Consider the following 17,862-nt stretch of genomic DNA (forward strand, 5'->3'; position numbering starts at 1 on the left):
AGGTATTTGGTCGGCGGAAACACGTACAGTACTATTCAGACGAATCGGTACCGGGAACAACTTATCATCTCTTCGTGTAATCAAGCTCGAGCAATTTCCCGAATCGGAGGCGCCAAATGAGATAACCTAAGCATACGCATTAACCGCGTCCTACGCGTTTTGTTGCTCACGTCCGAGTAACATCAAGACCCCTGAAGGTGCGAACAAGCTTCAGTCCCTCAATTACGGATGTCCCACCAGGGTCAGTCATGGGATTAATTCGTGTATCCGAGACAGCCGTGAGCGACAACTGCGTAATTGCGTCACGCATACGTTCTGACGTACCAATAATCAGTGTTCACCGATTTAGGACAGAAGGAGAGCCGGTGAATGTGGCTTTCTCCCACAGCCCACTTCTTGACAACGTACACATTGGGGTAGTAAACTTCCCGGTGACTCCCTTTGGAATCCACCCTATATATGCAGCGCCTGATATGTGGACGTTTTTGCCATCTTAGCGCTGCCTGTCATCGAGACCAAGTGTGCGCAAAGTGTGCAGGGAATCACGAGGCTCGCAATTGCGCAAATGAAAGCCGTATGAAGTGCGTGAACTGTGGTGGACAACACTTGATAACCGACAGGACACGGCCCGTACAAAAGCTCGAGCCAGCGGCACACAGGCTCAACCGCTGCAATGAAGTATCGATCAAGGAGGCCAAGAAGATAACGCGCCAGAGAAATGCTAAGCATACTTTGACACAGCCACAGCCATCAGTACAACCCTGCACAGAGAAGGCTGAGAAAGTGATCAAATCTAACGCGTCAGAACCTTCTTCTGCAGTTTCACCTTCTCCGCCCACTGGTTCATATGCGACCGCATTGACTGGCAAACAGTGGAACCTACGCGCAGGCCCATGTCCCCCGTTTCCGCAGACTTTAGACCAGGCACATGATCGTCAGCCCCCTACTCACACTGGCACCAACGGGGATGCTGCCTCACCAAAGGGAAAGCTGGAGTTGATGGCGACTAATACCCCTGTCAGACGGCATGCTCGAAGGACTTCGGGGAATGTTCATTTGCAAAAAATGACCTCTGACAGCCGTGTCAGACGGCATCTCAAAGGACCTTTCTAAGAAATGACCATCGTCGCGAAAGGAGGCCCCCAACGACATTTGAGGAGCAGAAAGGAGCAATCTCGACAACAGTGTTATGCCATTGTACCCTCGCTACCTTCGCAGCTGAATGTAGGAAAACCTATAAAATGCGGATAATGGAGTGAAACTGTGTAAACGTATTTAGAGAAGTGCATATGGCTTCTGCATCTTGATTTGTGGCGCACAGACCAACTTCAAATTTCCACAGCATACAGGGCCAATGAAACCGAAAAAGGGAGCCGGTGAGGGCAGTCAGTTGAGGAGCACTCCTTTCCCGCCTGTGTGGCAGGCGCCCCCGAACAAAGGTCATTTGAGCGGCCGAAGGCCATTTCTCGCAATTGACATTTGAAATGCTGCCTGACTAGGGTATAACCAGAGTTGTGCCTAACTCGTTACAAGTAACTCGTTACTTGGTAACGGTTACTTTTTTTGGTAACGAAGTAACGATTCCGTTACTTTTTAAAAAATGGTAATAGTAACGGAGTCAGTTACAAAAATTGGTAACTCGTTAATGACGTTACTCGTTCCTTTTCTTCAGCGCGGAGGAGCGCATTTCGGCACTCCGTGTGACACAATGCGTGCTGATTTGACCTGCGTGACCCACGACCACGTATTATTGCAGTGCCTCTCTGGATGTGTTGTTGTCTTTTCTCTTGTTTCTGTAATTTCCGACCATCACTCCTTCCCAAGAATGGGCACCAATTGTGCTATGGGTACAAAAAAACGCGTTTCGACTTCGTCTTTTCTTGTCTTTGCTAAGCTTCTGAGCGCCCTAATTATGACGCAGTCCTTCGTCTGTTTTTGGGAACCGTTGGTGATCGGTGGCACGAAAATGGTGCTTTTTTTTCTTGTGTTTTCATAATCTCCGATCACCCCCACTTCGGAAAAAAGGGAGAGGGTCCATGCAAACTGATATAGACTCATGGTAAGGGGCCGAGAGACACGGAAAATGAAGGACGGACGACAAATTTCGAGTATCAGCTTTTTCTGAAGTGTAATTCCTCATTAATAAAGAGTTGAAGGCAAGTGACGGCATGTTTGTTGGCTCCTTTAAATATGCGGCCGGTAACGTAAAAGTAATTCGTTACCTGTGAGTAACGAGAACTCGTTACTTTTGTATGTTGTTAACGAGTAACGTATTTAGTTACTTTTTTCTGAAGTAACGGGTAACGGTATTTAGTTCCTTTTTTTGGTAACGGGCACAAGTCTGGGTATAACTCGTCGAAAATTCAGCGCCTCGAGACGTTCGCTACTCTCGTGGTCATCATTATTTTTGCTTAATCTACTACCTCCTCTGGTCTCTCGTGTGAGCACTTTTGTAACGTGGGCTGCCTTGCTAGCAGTGCTGTTCCTGGAAAGATTTTTTTCTTAAAATCTGCCTCCGTAGGTGGTTCTCCTTACTTGATGATAATACAAGTTTCCCAAGATAACCGTATGGCATGGTACTCCTACGTCTCACGTCCAAAGTAAACGAACGTGGTCAAGAAATTAGTAATATTAAGAATGATAATATTCAATACGAATGTTTGATGGACATTACAATTGAAGCGTTACAAAGCGAGAAGGACTCATGAAAAAAGATGAAGTGATTCCGGGTGACGCTCACGGCATGCGTAGCAACATAAATATCCGGACAGCAATTCGGTATACTGCACACGAACAAAAAAGAAGAAAAAGAAGAAAAAGAAGGCATATTTTGCAAAGTGAAAAATGGCTACGTACACCGTACCAGCTTTCACCGCCATGCATCCGGTTTCCAGCACGTTGATTCTGTTGCTGTCAAAATCCCTGGAATAAAAACGAGACACTTGTGTAGCGCTGAAAACCGTATGAAAGACACTCTAGTGTTACTGACCGCGTTGTCACGGTTATACAAGGAGTTTCTACTCCTTCGTTCGTTACAGAATTTTTATTTTAAAAATCTGGCACAGCAAAATAGATGCTCCTTTATAGGAATTGGGTTATACTGTCAGGCGAACATCGCCCTGTGAAGCGAACGTACTTTGAGATATAAGTTGTCAAATTTCGCTATGTAAATGAGCCAAAACCAGAACTACACACTTCCGAGCGCAGAAATGACGCGAGCTTCGCTGCCTTATCCGAGCCGGATAGCGGTCTATCTGGCCAACAGGTTAGCGTCTACTCCAATCAGCTCCATCGCTGCAAAGCATGTGACTGTCTTATATACGTTGCCTGTCGCTCTTTCTGCGCACGACTGTTTCGGCTCATTTGCATAGCGAAATTTCGCAATTTATATTTCGAAGTACGTTCGCTTCTCAGGGCGTTTAATAAGGACGACGAATTTGGATAATGACGGGCTCCAACTCTGCTATCTCGCATTTCCCAGAAATCACCTAATTAATAAATTCATTAATGAATTTTAGCTAATTAACTCACCAGTAGTTGCATACGCTGTACTACAGGATATTCGCCTGGTCTACACTGGTCTACGCTGTACTACAGGATATATACGGTCGTATAACCCACCTGCTAAAACGGCACCTATTTCCATCCCCTAGTTTTTTTATAAACTTTCTGTAACGAATAAAGCAAAAAAGCCTCTGTATACAGAGAATGAAGGAACAGCAAAGGAACTCACAGCATGCTGACGTAATTATGAGACTTCAACTGGTGCATGCTAGGAACGCTCTCCAGACTGGAGTGGGTGATTCGTCTGCAAGTGTCCAACAGTTAGAACAGTTAGTTTGCACCGATACCTTCAGGGGGTAAAATGAGAAGGACTCCTGAAAAAAGATGAGGTGATTCCGGGTGAAAAAGTGAAAAAGTCCTAGCTCGCTGGTATTAATGATGGCGTTACAGTGACAACAACGCAAAAGGAACGGGATTCGTTCATAGCGTCGTTCGTGATTTAATTATGAGAGGAAAAAACAATGTACACGATTTCCCTCTCTTTCTCAAGAAGCACAACAATGCGGAGAGGCCACTGAATGGTCTCCTGAAACGATGCGGGGGGTTGCCGAAATAGCTTGCCGTTGCTGGCCACGTACGAGTGGGCATCGTCACCACTCCTCGTCATCGTCTTGCGCGGCGATTGCACGAATCGTTTGCTGAGACCAATGGGGGTGCGCTATGCATTGTCGGACGTCTTGAGAAGGAGAGGGAAAGCGCTTGTGGGCATACAGAGGAGAGTAGGGGAGTCTATTAGGAATAGAGGTGCCATGCCTCGTGAAAAAAAAAAAAAACGTGTTATATTTAAAAAAAAAAAAAAAACAGACGGTTTGTTGTCATTTGTTTGCTCGACATCGCAAACAAAAAGACCAAAACACTCCGTTGGAGGATGGGGATATCAGGCTCTGACAATCATAACGTCAACGACGTCAAAGCATTGACAAAAGATCCGCATTTTTTAGTTTGCCGAAGCAATTCCGCTTTTTATTGATGTGGTAAACGGTCGTACGCTGATAAATCAAAGTCAGTTAAGAACAAAAAGTCAGTTTATTTATTTCTAAAAAAACCTGAGAAATCCTTTATTCTATTTCAGCAAATAAAAAATTACGGCGGGATATATATTTACTATGAAAATAAAAAGGAGGGAAAGGTTAGCCTGCACTACGGCGGCATGCTAAAATTACCGGTACTTTTGCATCTCCTCATAACAACTTTATGCGGTGAACCAACCTATATTTACGAACCAAGCCACAGACAGTTAAATATGCAACGCGCCTTACAAAAGCAGTGCCGCTTTAGCGGTAGAGCTATACAAGGGGAAGATAAGACTGTTTCTACAGTTTTGTCACGGAAGATGGATGAATCGAATTACAAGGAGCTGTACCATCTGCTCTTCCTCAAATTTCACCCAGAGTACAAGGACTAAAAATGCCACGAAGCCATCAGGCGACGACGTGGACAAATGTCTCGAAAACGTTGTCATCGTTACATTCATATTACCATCTTGTACTTCCCGTTTTCTGCTTGTATCGTCGTAACGTACGACCTTTGTCTTCATCAGAGGTGAACACAAAATGTCATGTACGTAATGCTGAGCCACAACAGCGCTTTGAATCTGTTTTATAAAATATTTTTCGTTCCCACATTAATCAAGAAACTAAAGTGTTTCCCGTTTCAAGCAGCCCTTGACTGCTTGCTGCAGAAAATCGCAGAATTTAAAAGACTGTGCCGCAGAATTTTGAATTTGCCGCAGCAGAAAACCAGGGGCCTTACTTATGATCAGCTCGCTTGCTGCTTAGCCATCCTTTCACCAAACACAGACCCACTAGCAGAGTTTGGCTTTAACGGAAGCTGAATGGCAACCCAAACCGGCTGGAGGCCTTGATAGGGGAGCCTCAAGTAATCGGGACGGACAGGTCTCTTGTACACGACGGACAGATCATACACTCCTTTCCGCTCACTCTTGCGTGTTTTCTCAGGCGAAGCTCATTTGCCTATCTGTTCTGAGCAACTGATGCCCGATAAATGAATGATGATCGAGAACCGATTCCCGACCTGTTCTCCAGCTTCACGGCAATACACACTCTGTATCTACGGTCACCACCACCACCACCACATTCTGTCGGATTGTTGGTTTTTATGAGGTTAAGTCAGAATCGCCTGAGTGGATCAGTTGTCCTCGCCTCTTTCTGTCGCTTTAGTAAGGAGCAAGAGGAAGTATAGCGAGCTTTAGTATAGAGGAAGCACTTTGCAAAAATGTTACTATAAAGGGCTCTGTTAAATCTCAGATTAACAATGTGACGTCAGTGAGTGGGGAAAACTGGCGCGAGTGGCTTATCATGTTTTCGCAACCGTCATCAGGGAGTTTTACTGCGTCAGAATCCCTCTACGAAAACAGTACGATAAAGGGATAAGTCGTCGAATCACAGACCAGCGACGGTGTTCATTTCAAAGGAACAAAGCGGAACGATTATAGGAAACACCTTCCGACCTCTTCAAGCTCCTTGTCTACGATAAAAATGCCCACTATCCGCTTTCGTTTCGCTGTTGCAATACCGCATATTAATCACAATGAGACCAATGAGATGACATTGGTATGTGCACGGGGAACACAAATAAATAACCACAGATACGAATACTTGCGCTTGGAAGAGGAATGAACAAGGATGCATTGCCGGTGAAACTCAGCGGAACTAATCCACAATGTTACACACTCGCTTCACATTTTTGCACACCCGTGCGGCAGGAATTTCACTATCTCTTTACGTTTTCTTTTATCCTACTTGTTCACATTTGAATGTTAATGCGACAGCAGTGTTGTGGCACCCCGAGGAATCTCTGTGCGATCTGAGCGAAAACTCCCTAGTAGCGCTGAGCGGCAATAGGTCGCACCACAGTTACCGTACTGGAGCAGCCCGTGCGCTGCGCGTCTGGGCGCGGAGTGCACTCTGCGAATCCACTGACTGACTGGCTCAGTATCGGATGGCAGTATCAGACCACGTGGCCGTGGGTTTCGTTTTAATGCGAAAGGTTATAACGTGACACTCAAGGAAACGGCCTTTCACTGAAGAGCAGACGATCGAGCAGAAGAGGAAATGTGCAAGAGAGACTGCAGAATCGTCTTGCTTCGTTGCGGGCCTATCGACAACGACAAAAGGATGAAGGAGGCCCCAACCGTCAAGCCTATTGCGGCAGAGCGAAAGCGGAGAACTGCTAGAGATTGGGAATGGGAACACCGTACTGTGTACGTGATCGTGTGCTCTTCGCTAATGACGTCAAGAGCAGGGTTGCGGAGTTGCCACTCCGAAGTTGGAATGATTCCGGAATCATTCCAGATTTATCAAAGCCTGGAATGGAATTGGAACGGAATGGCGGAAACTGTCGTTGGGATGGAATGGGAATGGAATTAGGCATTTTTTGGCAGGAATATAATTGGGATGGAATGGTCTGGGTGCCCAGGTGGTAGTCTTGGTTTCGACCCGATTGTTTCTGTCCCCGCCTGCCCTGAAATAACCTTGTCTTTGTGCTTTTTCCGTGCTGGGTAATGTCAGTCTCCTCTAGCACTGCAGGGCTGGCCAGCACGGTCACCGGTCCTTTTTTGTTTTTTGATGGAATTGAAGGAATGGGATATGGTTACCAAACCATTACAGGAGAGGAACTGACCATACCTTTCCTTCATTCCGAGGAATTGAAAGGAATGGAATTGTCACAAATGTCCATTCCTCGGAAAGGAATTGGAATGGATAGGTTGACCCCATTCCGCAACCCCGGTTGAGAGGGCTGGAGTTGAGTGGGCATCTGCGCTCAGTGACGCGTTTCCAGAATTTTTAATTATTCGCGTTATGATAGGAGTTCAGCGAGTCAGCAGCAACGTTATCGCATTGCGCCTTGCTGCATCTGCAGATATATAGGCTGTGTTTCAATACTCCGGTAAGTCGACTACTTGGCGGTCTAACCGGAAGTGCCGCCATGTTAAGTTTCGTTCCAATTCCCGCCTAGACTGCTATTCAGGCGTCTTTCGCCTAGTCTGCATCGATGCAGACTAGCTATGCGTCTAAGTGGTCGTCATTGACAGCAGCCTTGAAAAGTAATACACTTGTCTGCGACGTAGATGCGATTAGGTCTGACGTGTTTACGGCGTTCAACAATAAGTCCAAAAAGTGGTATTTTATTGAATTTATTTATTGTAGTGCCATAAGGACCCATGGTTAATACATGGCGGAGTGAAGTTTTGCAAAAGGTGAAGAACAACGAAATGCAAGGAACACTGAGGGAATGGAGACATATACGAATGATATGAACACATCAAGAAAGTACAAGAAACGCTATTTCTTGAAAGGCCGTAATATGAATGAGCCGTGCCGGCATTTTTGCCGATCATTGTTAACTATAATGATACTGAGGTCACTAGATGTTCTGCAATATAACGATACGCAGGGAGAATGCATCAACATGTGAGCTGAATTATTTCAGCGTTTATTAATGAATTACGCGGCGTTTAAACAAAGTGCGGAATTGATGTTCCTACGGGCCATGACAGATGGCGACAGCGGCGCCAAGTCCGCAAGTCTGTTCCAAATCTCCGCCGATAAGGCGACTATCTAGCTGTCCACTCAGACAGCTTCTCCTGCGCCGAGTATTGAAACACAGCCATAATATAGCAAAGAAACTATAAGAAACCACTAGTTTTCTTCTTCGTTTCTCCTGCAATATGTCAAGCTGTCGTTGAACACTGCCCGTTGAACGCGGATCTACATTTGCGAACTACTACCATCTCCAAATTTTTCCCTTTGTACTCGTACATACATTCATTCTTCCTTTGGCGGAGTCAATCTGTCCCTATTTTGTGTTTTCCAATTCAAGTTAATCGAATCCATTCCATCAACCGGGTTATCTAAGGAATAGCAGGTGGGGCGCTGTCTTCCCTCTAGCGCGCATCTGCGAGTTATGCAACATTCTGGCTACGGTCGTTCACGACAAAAAAATAAAAAAATAAAAATAAAATTTCCACTGAATGGGGTCGCATCGAATCTGGGAGCCAAGATGCGCTTCGGAAATGACTGTCTCGGGGCTTATTTTAAAAGAAGGCGAGAGTATTAAAAAAAAAACAAAGTGCACGAAGAAAACGGGAGAAACGGAAAGCAGTTTCTCTTGTGACCGACTGGGAAGATGGGATTTGCATAGCCGAAGGGGTTCAACGGCCGCCTTTGCTTCGTGACCCCTTCGACATTTGGTCCCTCTTTTCTACTTCTTCCGTGCGCAACCAAGCGCATCTGAGAATGCAGCCAAGGATAACAGTTTCAAATCCACCCCGCGTCCGATGTCTCTCCACCACACAGACTCGAACGAGGAAAGAATGTAGGAGGAAGTGGGGAAACAATCGGTCTCACAGTTTTTGTTGTTCAAGTTCGCTGAAGGGGTGCATAGACTTTTAGGACGTTCTGAGAGCGTCCGAGTCCCCCGGTATGTTATTACAGCTTCATGTATCCCGCTATTTCTTCGCATCTTTTTTTTTTTTTTTTACATTACCGTAAAAGACCGAGGGAGCTACGTAGGGACGTCTGCATAGAGCTCAGAAAAGGAAGGTAGGAGCGGAGAGGAATGCAGAGGGGTTCCCTTGCGAGAACAAGGAAAATATGATGCTGGGTAAAGATGATGATGATATTTATGAAGCAGGTGATGATGACGGTCAAGCTGAAGATGAGGTTTTGCGTGAGAGCGCATGTGGCAACGATAGCTTTGAATGATGGCAGGTAGTTCGATTTGGTTCTCGTTAGGGTAACATAGAGGACAGGTACTGGATAGCGGAAACGGTTTCTCGATGATATGTAGCAGTCATGACGCATGTTTCTCTCTCACAACGTAGTGATGTCACACAAGGACTTTAAAAGGCACTATAAAAGGAGGTATGTAGTTGCTCTGAGAGTGCCCACGCTTGAAGATCCAGAACATAAAGCAGCACAAGAGAAAGAACGTAGAACGTATTCGGATAAGTGCTACCTCCTCATTCTTGCTTCGTGGAGTCCTGCGATACGAGCTTCTGTGTCAACATATCCTTTTTTATATCAAACATGTGTTGGTCGTGGAGCTCACGTTCCTTCTTTGAAAAGCTCACTATGACCATCATTTAGGTTGTACAGAAGAGAATCCACATCGGCGTTTGCTGTAATGACTGTTCGAGAAAAGCTACTGCAAATAACTTGAATGATGAACTAGGTTATTTTTGTCAGCGCGCTTTTCTATGTAACAATACTTGATGTGCGGCAAACTCTAACGTCAACGACGTTTAATTCGGACAGGGCACTGTTAACGTTACTTCCGATTTACTCATCTCTCTCTCTCTTTCGCTCTGTTGGGGGTAAGAGCTGTCAGCCATGTGGGACAGGCTCGCAGCGCATCGTGATTGTGCGTACCCTTGTCCAGTATTTATCTTGGCCATAACTTGGACGACGCCTTTAGGTAGGGGAACGTGAGGCACAGTGAGGCATGAGGCAGAGTTTTACGTTGCCGATATCTGCCTCGTTCGGGAACCATAGAAAAGCGATTACTGTAACTGGTGTCCGCCAAACAGTGAGACCTCGTCGTCAGCTCATGCTACAAGGGGGCGGAGCCTTGTCAGGTAGGCAAATCGTATTGGTGGACGTATTTCGAAGAGGGGAAAAAATATTTCGATGACATTTCTTTGTGGTATACGAATCCTACGCGTACGCGACTGTGGTAGATGAAAGCAGAATCACTGAGAATGGACCTTTTCGGGGCACACGCGTACGCGCATGCCCATCCACTTCTGGCGGCGGCAGCCATATATGTTGATATAAACATGCTGTCGGCTGTGATGCGACTTGCGGAAGCTTTTTCACGCAATGGCTTGTAATGTGTTGCATCGTCAACTGCCAAAACATTCAAAGCATAAATGTCGGTGCACGATTCTTCCGCTTTCCACCGGAAAAGCATCACCGAGAGAAGCGGGAGCTTTGGATTCGCGCCACGTTGGGCGCATCAACAGAGATGGTTCCTTGTGGATGCTGACGAAGAACTCTCATGTCGCACTCTCCGACCCCGACCTCGCTCTCTTTGCTGGTGTTTGCGCATGTCATTTGAAGCTTTTCGCAATGCCTGTAATGCGTTGCGTCAAACTGTACGAGCCATGATCGTTCGCATGAAAACATGGAATGTTATGAACATGCCTCAACAAATTATCGTGTGGTTTTTTTCGGGTGCCTTACGTGTTGTTTGCTCCCATAGGAGCAGGCAATGCCATTCTAAACAAATGTTATGCTGCTACAGCCTCAAAAAACGCAACCTAAGTCCATGTCGTGTTACTTCATCATTTCGCCGCCAGGAGCTATAGGCGTACATGGAAATGGTCCATTAGAATCAAAAGGTGGCATGCTGTTTGCTCGTGCTTAGCCACGGGCTGATATGCGCATGTCGGGGCGCGGTGTGACGGGAGCACATGGGGCACACTGAAGCAGTGTACAACTGCGAGCTTTTTCATTAGCACTACCACCGCCGCTCCAGGGTGGTGAATAGAACAGCTTCTGCATAAAGTCGGGTTTCTAACAGGAGAGAATGCCGCGGAGCAATACGAAGCTAGATTTCTGAGGCAGAGCAAGAAAAGACCGAATTCGTTTCTCGATAACAACGTTCCTGATATGGCACTGCTAAATGGGAGCGATATTCTTGGCGTCTTGCTTACCCCGCGGTGCGCTCCCGCAAGCAGACGCCTCGCTCCCTGCTACACGTTCGAAGTTGACTTTGCATAATTCAATTCGTTTTATGCCCTCGGTATCACACTCCCCCCTCTGAACGTAACATTTTGCACGAGCCTACGGCACAGTTTGTCGGAGTATCTATTCAAAAATAACATTTATTTTGTATGATCAGTATATAACAAGACTTGTTCCAGCCAGTGGAGTTACAGATGCAAACTTTTCTTTCCTTTACAAAAATACAAAAAATCGACTAACTTTTTCTTCTCACTGTGCCTCACGTTCCTCTACACAACCTAGGCAGACATGTACAAGGTACTCAAAATTGTATTGAAGATAAGATAATAAATACTAACGTTAGAATGTAATTAAGATAGAGTATAAATATATGAAATACTCGAGTACCTCTCGCTAGAGCGACTCTACCTCTCGCAAATAAGGCTGTACAGTTTGACATCTTTCCCATCTAAACAGAAGTCCCAAAAAGATGACAAAGAGATACCACATAACTCCACTAAGTATATCATATGTGACCCGGAACAAGCAAACTTCTAGAAGGTCCCTGCTCGGCGAGTTTAGAATTCGGCGTCACCGCGTCAGGGCACACATAATAGAACCCTCACTCGCCAAGGAGGAGGAGGAGATCCAAAATATGTAATTAGAGTATTGATTAGAAAATATCATAAAATGTATTTTATATAGAGTAGAAATACACAAAACAAAAAGTATTGAGAAGAGTACCAAAATACCGCATATTGTATTTGAAATACAGTATTATAAATACAATACTCCAAATACGTACAGGTCTGCTTCTATAGGCTGCCTTCACGGACAATACCCAGGGTACGCCCCAGTCTCAGAACGCTAAATACCCGACCATTACCCGACTTGATAATCACTCAGCAAAGTATCTTGTCTTTGTTTACTTGATGACCGGAAATCTCCAAGGCCCGATGACATTCGAAATTATTTTTCTGCGGCGCTTTGCGCAATGGTACGCTAGCCACACAGCAAACTTAATGCATTAAACGGAATAGCATTTACTTTACTTCCTAACCAACCATCATCACGAATGACACCGTTGTCTCCCCTGATTTATTGAAAACAGGTGGCGAACGTCCTTTCTATTACAATTATGTTATGCATAATTGTCACAAAAAAAAAAGACGTACGCCTCCTCCTCCGGCGTATGTTAGTCCCGAGCCACTCGGGACTGGCTACTCCAGCACGCGTTATTCAGAAAAGAAGGAAGGGGAACTACACACAAATCTATACACTTTGAAACGGAATAGATGAAAACATCCCCACAAAACATGGCACCAAAAGCAACAGTGTAGGAGAGTCCACGTGCGAAATCTCAATGCACAAAAAACGAAGAGCGTCACAAAGTGTCGAAGAGGTCCGTCGAGACGAGGATAGTTTTGTGTATGCGTAAGAACTTAGTTAAGCAAGTTTTATTTGCCACGTGTAATCATGCACAAAGGTCTGTTGGACCCGCTGTGTGTTCTCATGAAATTGTTTGACATATGTAATATCTCTACTCTTTGCGTCGTGTTCTCGCTTCGCAAAACTTTCCGCTTTGTCCTTCTGTGTGATTCGTCTTAGGCATGTGATTGTCATGACGCCATTCATTCTTGGGGATTGACTGAAGAAAAGCAGCGAGACTTACAGCACACGAAGATTGGGGAGCCCGCTGAGGACCCCCGCGGCTATGTATGCCAGGCAGGGTGCCTTCTGGATTGATCTGTAACAGACGAAGAATGAAAGGAAATAAGCTCCACTGTACGTCGCTTAGAACTGGTAGCAGAGTACAGCTAGCCAACTAGCTTTGATGTTTTCTACCTGAACGTGTATCTATCCTGCTTTGAGAGAGAGCGAGAGAGAGAGAGAAATTATAACTGTTTATTGCCAACAATGAAAGCACTGATTGATGCTTTTGCATTTAGGTTTACATCAACCAAGAAATGAAACTAAATTACACTAACACACGGCAAAACGAAAAGGGGAATCGAAAGTATATTTATAAGACCCAGTAAATGCTGATAAGCACCGAATTCATGTATGTAACTTGGACTTGACTTAGAGCTGCCTTGGAAGAGCGTCAACGCGCTTCAGAAACCCTCCTCGGCTTCAAGCCATGTACGCGGCGAGCTAGACTTGACACGTGTGGTGATAATTTCAAGTCTGTGGTTCTACACCTCCTGGGCGTCTACACCTGCACAGTCTTCATCGTTATACAGGGTTGACAGTAAGCTCCGATTCCGAGCGTCTCCATCCCTACCTGGACCTGTTGCGTCCCTTGCGCGTAGGCTTCGACTGAACGTCCCGTATAGCGCCTTACGTTCAGTTGTCTGCTGTCTATAGACATTCTATAAACAAGATACCTACGAACCTTTAGTCTGTCTATAGAGATCCTATACACGTTGTTAACACATTTGAATAGGCAACGAACTGATAATTGGCACATCACATTCTATAGAACGCCTATTTATTTCACCAGTGGACAGTCTATACACGCGTATTTTAGGCTCTTTATACATAGTAGGCACGCAGCCTGTATTAAAAATCGCAAGGATTTCTGACAAAAAAATACTTATCTACTGTCTATACACTTTCTATAGAACGTGATAGAGATCCTAACTACTTCCAAAAGAATTACTACTTAAACCACAGGTTTTCTGTACAAGTCAGAATTTTTCCTTCTGACATACATTCTTTTTTCTTTTTTTTTTTTTGGCAACCTCTGCCACCACACGTTTCATTTTCTGCCGCCCCTTTTCTTTGTTGGTTTCCCGGACTTCCACTAACGGACAATAAGTTTAAAATCGAAAAACAAACAAACAATGAAAAAGAAAAGATATGAAAAAAGAAAAAGATACCAGGGCTCCCAAGTGAAAAAGCGCACATAGAAAGGAAGTGACGCTTTCTCCATATTTTTTTTTTAAATCAATCAATAAAGAACAGATACTATATAGTGTTTGTTTTGAGAGCTTCCGCGAATCCGAGAGTCTTGCTCGCCTTTAAGTCAAATCAAAGTGTGACGTGTCTAAGATTAATTCAATTATACACACAAACAACGGTGAGGTGAGGAGTAGCATCACCATAATATCTGTGTTTCTTACTTATTTTGGTTTGAGACACTCACTATGTCCATAGAAAATCAAGCATACGCAGTGCCACACAATCGCGGGTTTTCCTCTCTTACTCGCAATAAACGGACCATATGTATTTCTATATACTTTCTACAGTCACATGTATATACACAACTTATCGAGAAGTTGTGTATCGCTCGCTTGCACCATAAACTGGGCAACTGTGCTTCCCATAACTACGGCCAATGCGGTTTCCCAGAACACTCGGAACACATCCTCCTTGATTGTTCGAAATACGCCGACAGTCCTAGGGTCCCAGAGCAAGTTTCGCACGTCTGGACTCCCGCCCTTTTGACGCCGCGAAAATTTTAGGTCCTTGGCCAGCACACCACCAAACAGTCGCACTGCAGGTTCTGCTTCAGTTTGAGTCAACCAAATTTATCAGTGCTTTGTAACTTGTGACTTCTCTACATTACGACTACGGGACCATTGCGTTGATTGTTAGCGACAACCGTGACACTATGTTGTGACTCACACGGTGTTTTGTCTCTCTGCTCTGACTGTGTTTTCGTTTCCTTTCACCGATGGAACTGCTCTTCTTACTGTCGTTCCTCTTTTCATTTTTGTCTTTTTTGCTCTACGTACGTGCATAGGTGTACTAGGGAAGCCAGTTCCATTTAGTCGCGACTCACCACCCCATTTTTTTCTTTTATCCATCACCATCACCAAGTCGGCGCTCGAGCTACCTTGAACCCGACTTGAATAACGCTCCAGTACGGGCACCTCATAGGTAGCTTCGGAAAGCCACTTGGCATTCAGAATCTTGTCTTCGTTTTATATGAGCTGATACATCATTGATCTTCTTACGGGGTCTTTGCTCAAGTGTTGCTGCTGTGTTTTCATGCTTCTAAGCAAATTTGAAGCGCAAAATTGTACTGAAATCTCGCCCCCAGACGCAGCTAAAGTTAAACGGCTGCAACTCGACAAAGCAAGCCAGCGGGAGGGCTAACATTCCCTACCCCCTAATGAAGAAGAAGAAACACTCGTACCGTCTTGAGCAGAGACAGTAGCCCGCCATAGAGACAGATCTTGGCGCAGAGTTGCGCAAGTCAAGGTGCGGCTGTGAATTCGGGGGTAAGAGTCTAAAGGTGGAACGGTATACAGCACGCGTGCGTCGGACACTTGTTTTGTTCTGTGGGGTCTTTGGTCGTCGAATAATTTTCTATCAGTGTCGGGTTTCATCCTTGCATTCTACGATTAGGACAACCACCAATAGCGTTAACAATACTTTGATGGAACCAAACAAAATGCGTGGAGTAGGGTGTATCCCGTTTGCAACCATGAAAAATAACCTTTCAAAAACAAACGCGTAAGTAGCCATCGTTTATAATAAATTTCCCAGAATATAGTCTTAAAAATCAACGCACAAGACTAATCACTGAATTATCATCGCGTAAATAAAAATGCTACGGAATCCACGTCTAGTTATATATCGTTAAAAATAAATCGTTTTAGAATACCCCAAATCCACCCTACGGTTGCTATAGTGACGTGGTATTGCCGCGACTGAAATGGACAATCAGCGTCGAGAAATAGTCCCGAAGTCGGCGAATTCCTTTGGGCTCCTTGTATTTCGATACTTCGCACGCGAAACAACCGTGGGAGATATGTTTAATGCAAAGTAAAAAATAAAGAGAAGGGAAAGGTTAGCCACGGTGTAGGCTTGCTATTCCCAAAAGCTATCAAGCAAACACAAGCATATGCAAGCAGCTGAGACACAGAAAATTATGGAAAAAAAAAACAGAATAAACAGCTCCTTCACTAATCGTTGTGCATAGGACGTATCAGAGAATGCCCAGGAGTGTAGATTCCCGAAGGAATCGTGTCAGCGCAGACGTGACTTCAGCGTGCTGGGTAGGGCCAAGTAGCACCGCGAGGGAAAGCTCTCGGCAGCCTAGATCAGTGTTTTCCAAACTTTTGGCGGTGACGGACCACCTGAAGCGATGAGAACCAATTCACGGACCCCCCACACACACAACACACCGTCACAGCCAGTGCATAACCAGCAACCTCGTCAGCTGCTGCGTGCTTTCGATACAGCTTCAGAAACGATTCCGTACTGGTTTCTTCTTCTTGTTTGTATGTGTATGACGCGGACAAACGTGCATTGCTGGACTTTTCCATCTGAAATTAGAAGCTAGCCGTTGAAGCATGCTTGTAGCAATTTTGGAAGTTCAGGATGTTTGGAAATCGGGCAGCATGTACGACAGCGTGTTTGTGGGGACGGAAATCCTCACTGAAATGTGAGAGACGGTCGCGGACCACACTTTGGGAAACACTGGCCTAGATGAGCGAGACGGCGCCGGAGACTCGACCGGTGATCTTGGTATGCCGCTGGCAGGCAAGGAGTATGTGTGGCACGTCAGCTTCTATGTGGCACGTGGGGCTAAAGAGGCAATGGATTCTGACTCATCTTAAATAGGAGGAGTGGAGTTCGTGCCACATTCAGCCGCAGCCGATGAAGCAACGATTCCTCGATGGGCGGGATGCGGCTAGTCACAGCATATATCATTAAAAGCCCAATGGATTTAAGGAAGGCATTGGTTCGTATAGCTTCTTGCTGAAAGAGCTGTGTGCGGTTGGCAATGAAGCAATCGCGCTCCGCTTGAACGTCAGTGTAAAGCGAACCCAGGACACATGCACGAAAGAACGAGCGAAAGAAAGAAAAGCGAGAACTGTCACTCTTCCTATCGATGCTTTGACAAGCGAAATAACGCGAGACATGCGTATAATGCATAGCCGTTTTTTTTCCTTTGGTCTAATAAATATATCCCCCTTTCTACACTATAGAAAATAAAACGCAGCACACACACACACACACACACATAAATGGGACGATGATGTGCTGGGTCACGCACCGCCTCACACACACACAGAAAAATATGGCAGCCATGACCGTCTACTAGGTAGGGGGTGAGTGCGAACAAAGGCAAAATCTCCAATGTAAGCTACATCGTACTTCTATCCTCTGAGTAAAGATGCATATGTATTCCTCCGCCGTCGTTCGTTTATTGGTTTGTAAGGAAAGAAACACCGCTGTCGTATTGGATTACAGGTTATACTACATCCTGTAATCCAATACGACAGCGGAGTTTCTTGCGGAGTTTTGAAGCAGTTTATTTTTAACCATATATTTTGCAGCAATATTTCTTTCATAGCGGATTCTTTAATGATTGTCTTTTGGGCGGGGTTTTCGCGCCGTTGATTCCTTATCGGATTCAAGCCGTTTATTGTAAAACAAAGTATTTCGAGAGAGGAGCAGTCTAGAGGCACACAACTTTGTTTCTCTTTTTAGTTTAGTTTGTTTGTTTAGTATAGTTTTCTGTTTAGAACAAAGTTGTGTACCTCTAGACTGCTCCTTTAACGGCAGGAGAGCTAAACACTCGCGCTCCGGAGCGGCCACTAAACGCCCTCGATGGCCGCAGAGTCAAATGCTACGCGCCCTCAACCAATAG

At 45.2% G+C, this 17,862-nt stretch overlaps 1 protein-coding gene across 1 annotated transcript in view; it reads right to left on the reverse strand.

The window, feature by feature from the left end:
- Positions 1–17,862, reverse strand: part of LOC135392516 (uncharacterized) — a 381,438-nt gene that overhangs the window by 55,042 nt on the left and 308,534 nt on the right. The window contains exons 4-6 of the mRNA XM_064623223.1: positions 12,925–12,999; positions 3,734–3,808; positions 2,857–2,922 (exon numbers count right to left, since the gene is read on the reverse strand). Of these exons, the coding sequence (XP_064479293.1) occupies positions 2,857–2,922; positions 3,734–3,808; positions 12,925–12,999 (216 nt within the window). The remainder of the gene's footprint in view (positions 1–2,856; positions 2,923–3,733; positions 3,809–12,924; positions 13,000–17,862) is intronic.

This window comes from Ornithodoros turicata, chromosome 4, assembly GCF_037126465.1.
Source record: "Ornithodoros turicata isolate Travis chromosome 4, ASM3712646v1, whole genome shotgun sequence".
In the NCBI taxonomy this organism is placed as follows: Eukaryota; Metazoa; Arthropoda; class Arachnida; order Ixodida; family Argasidae; genus Ornithodoros; species Ornithodoros turicata.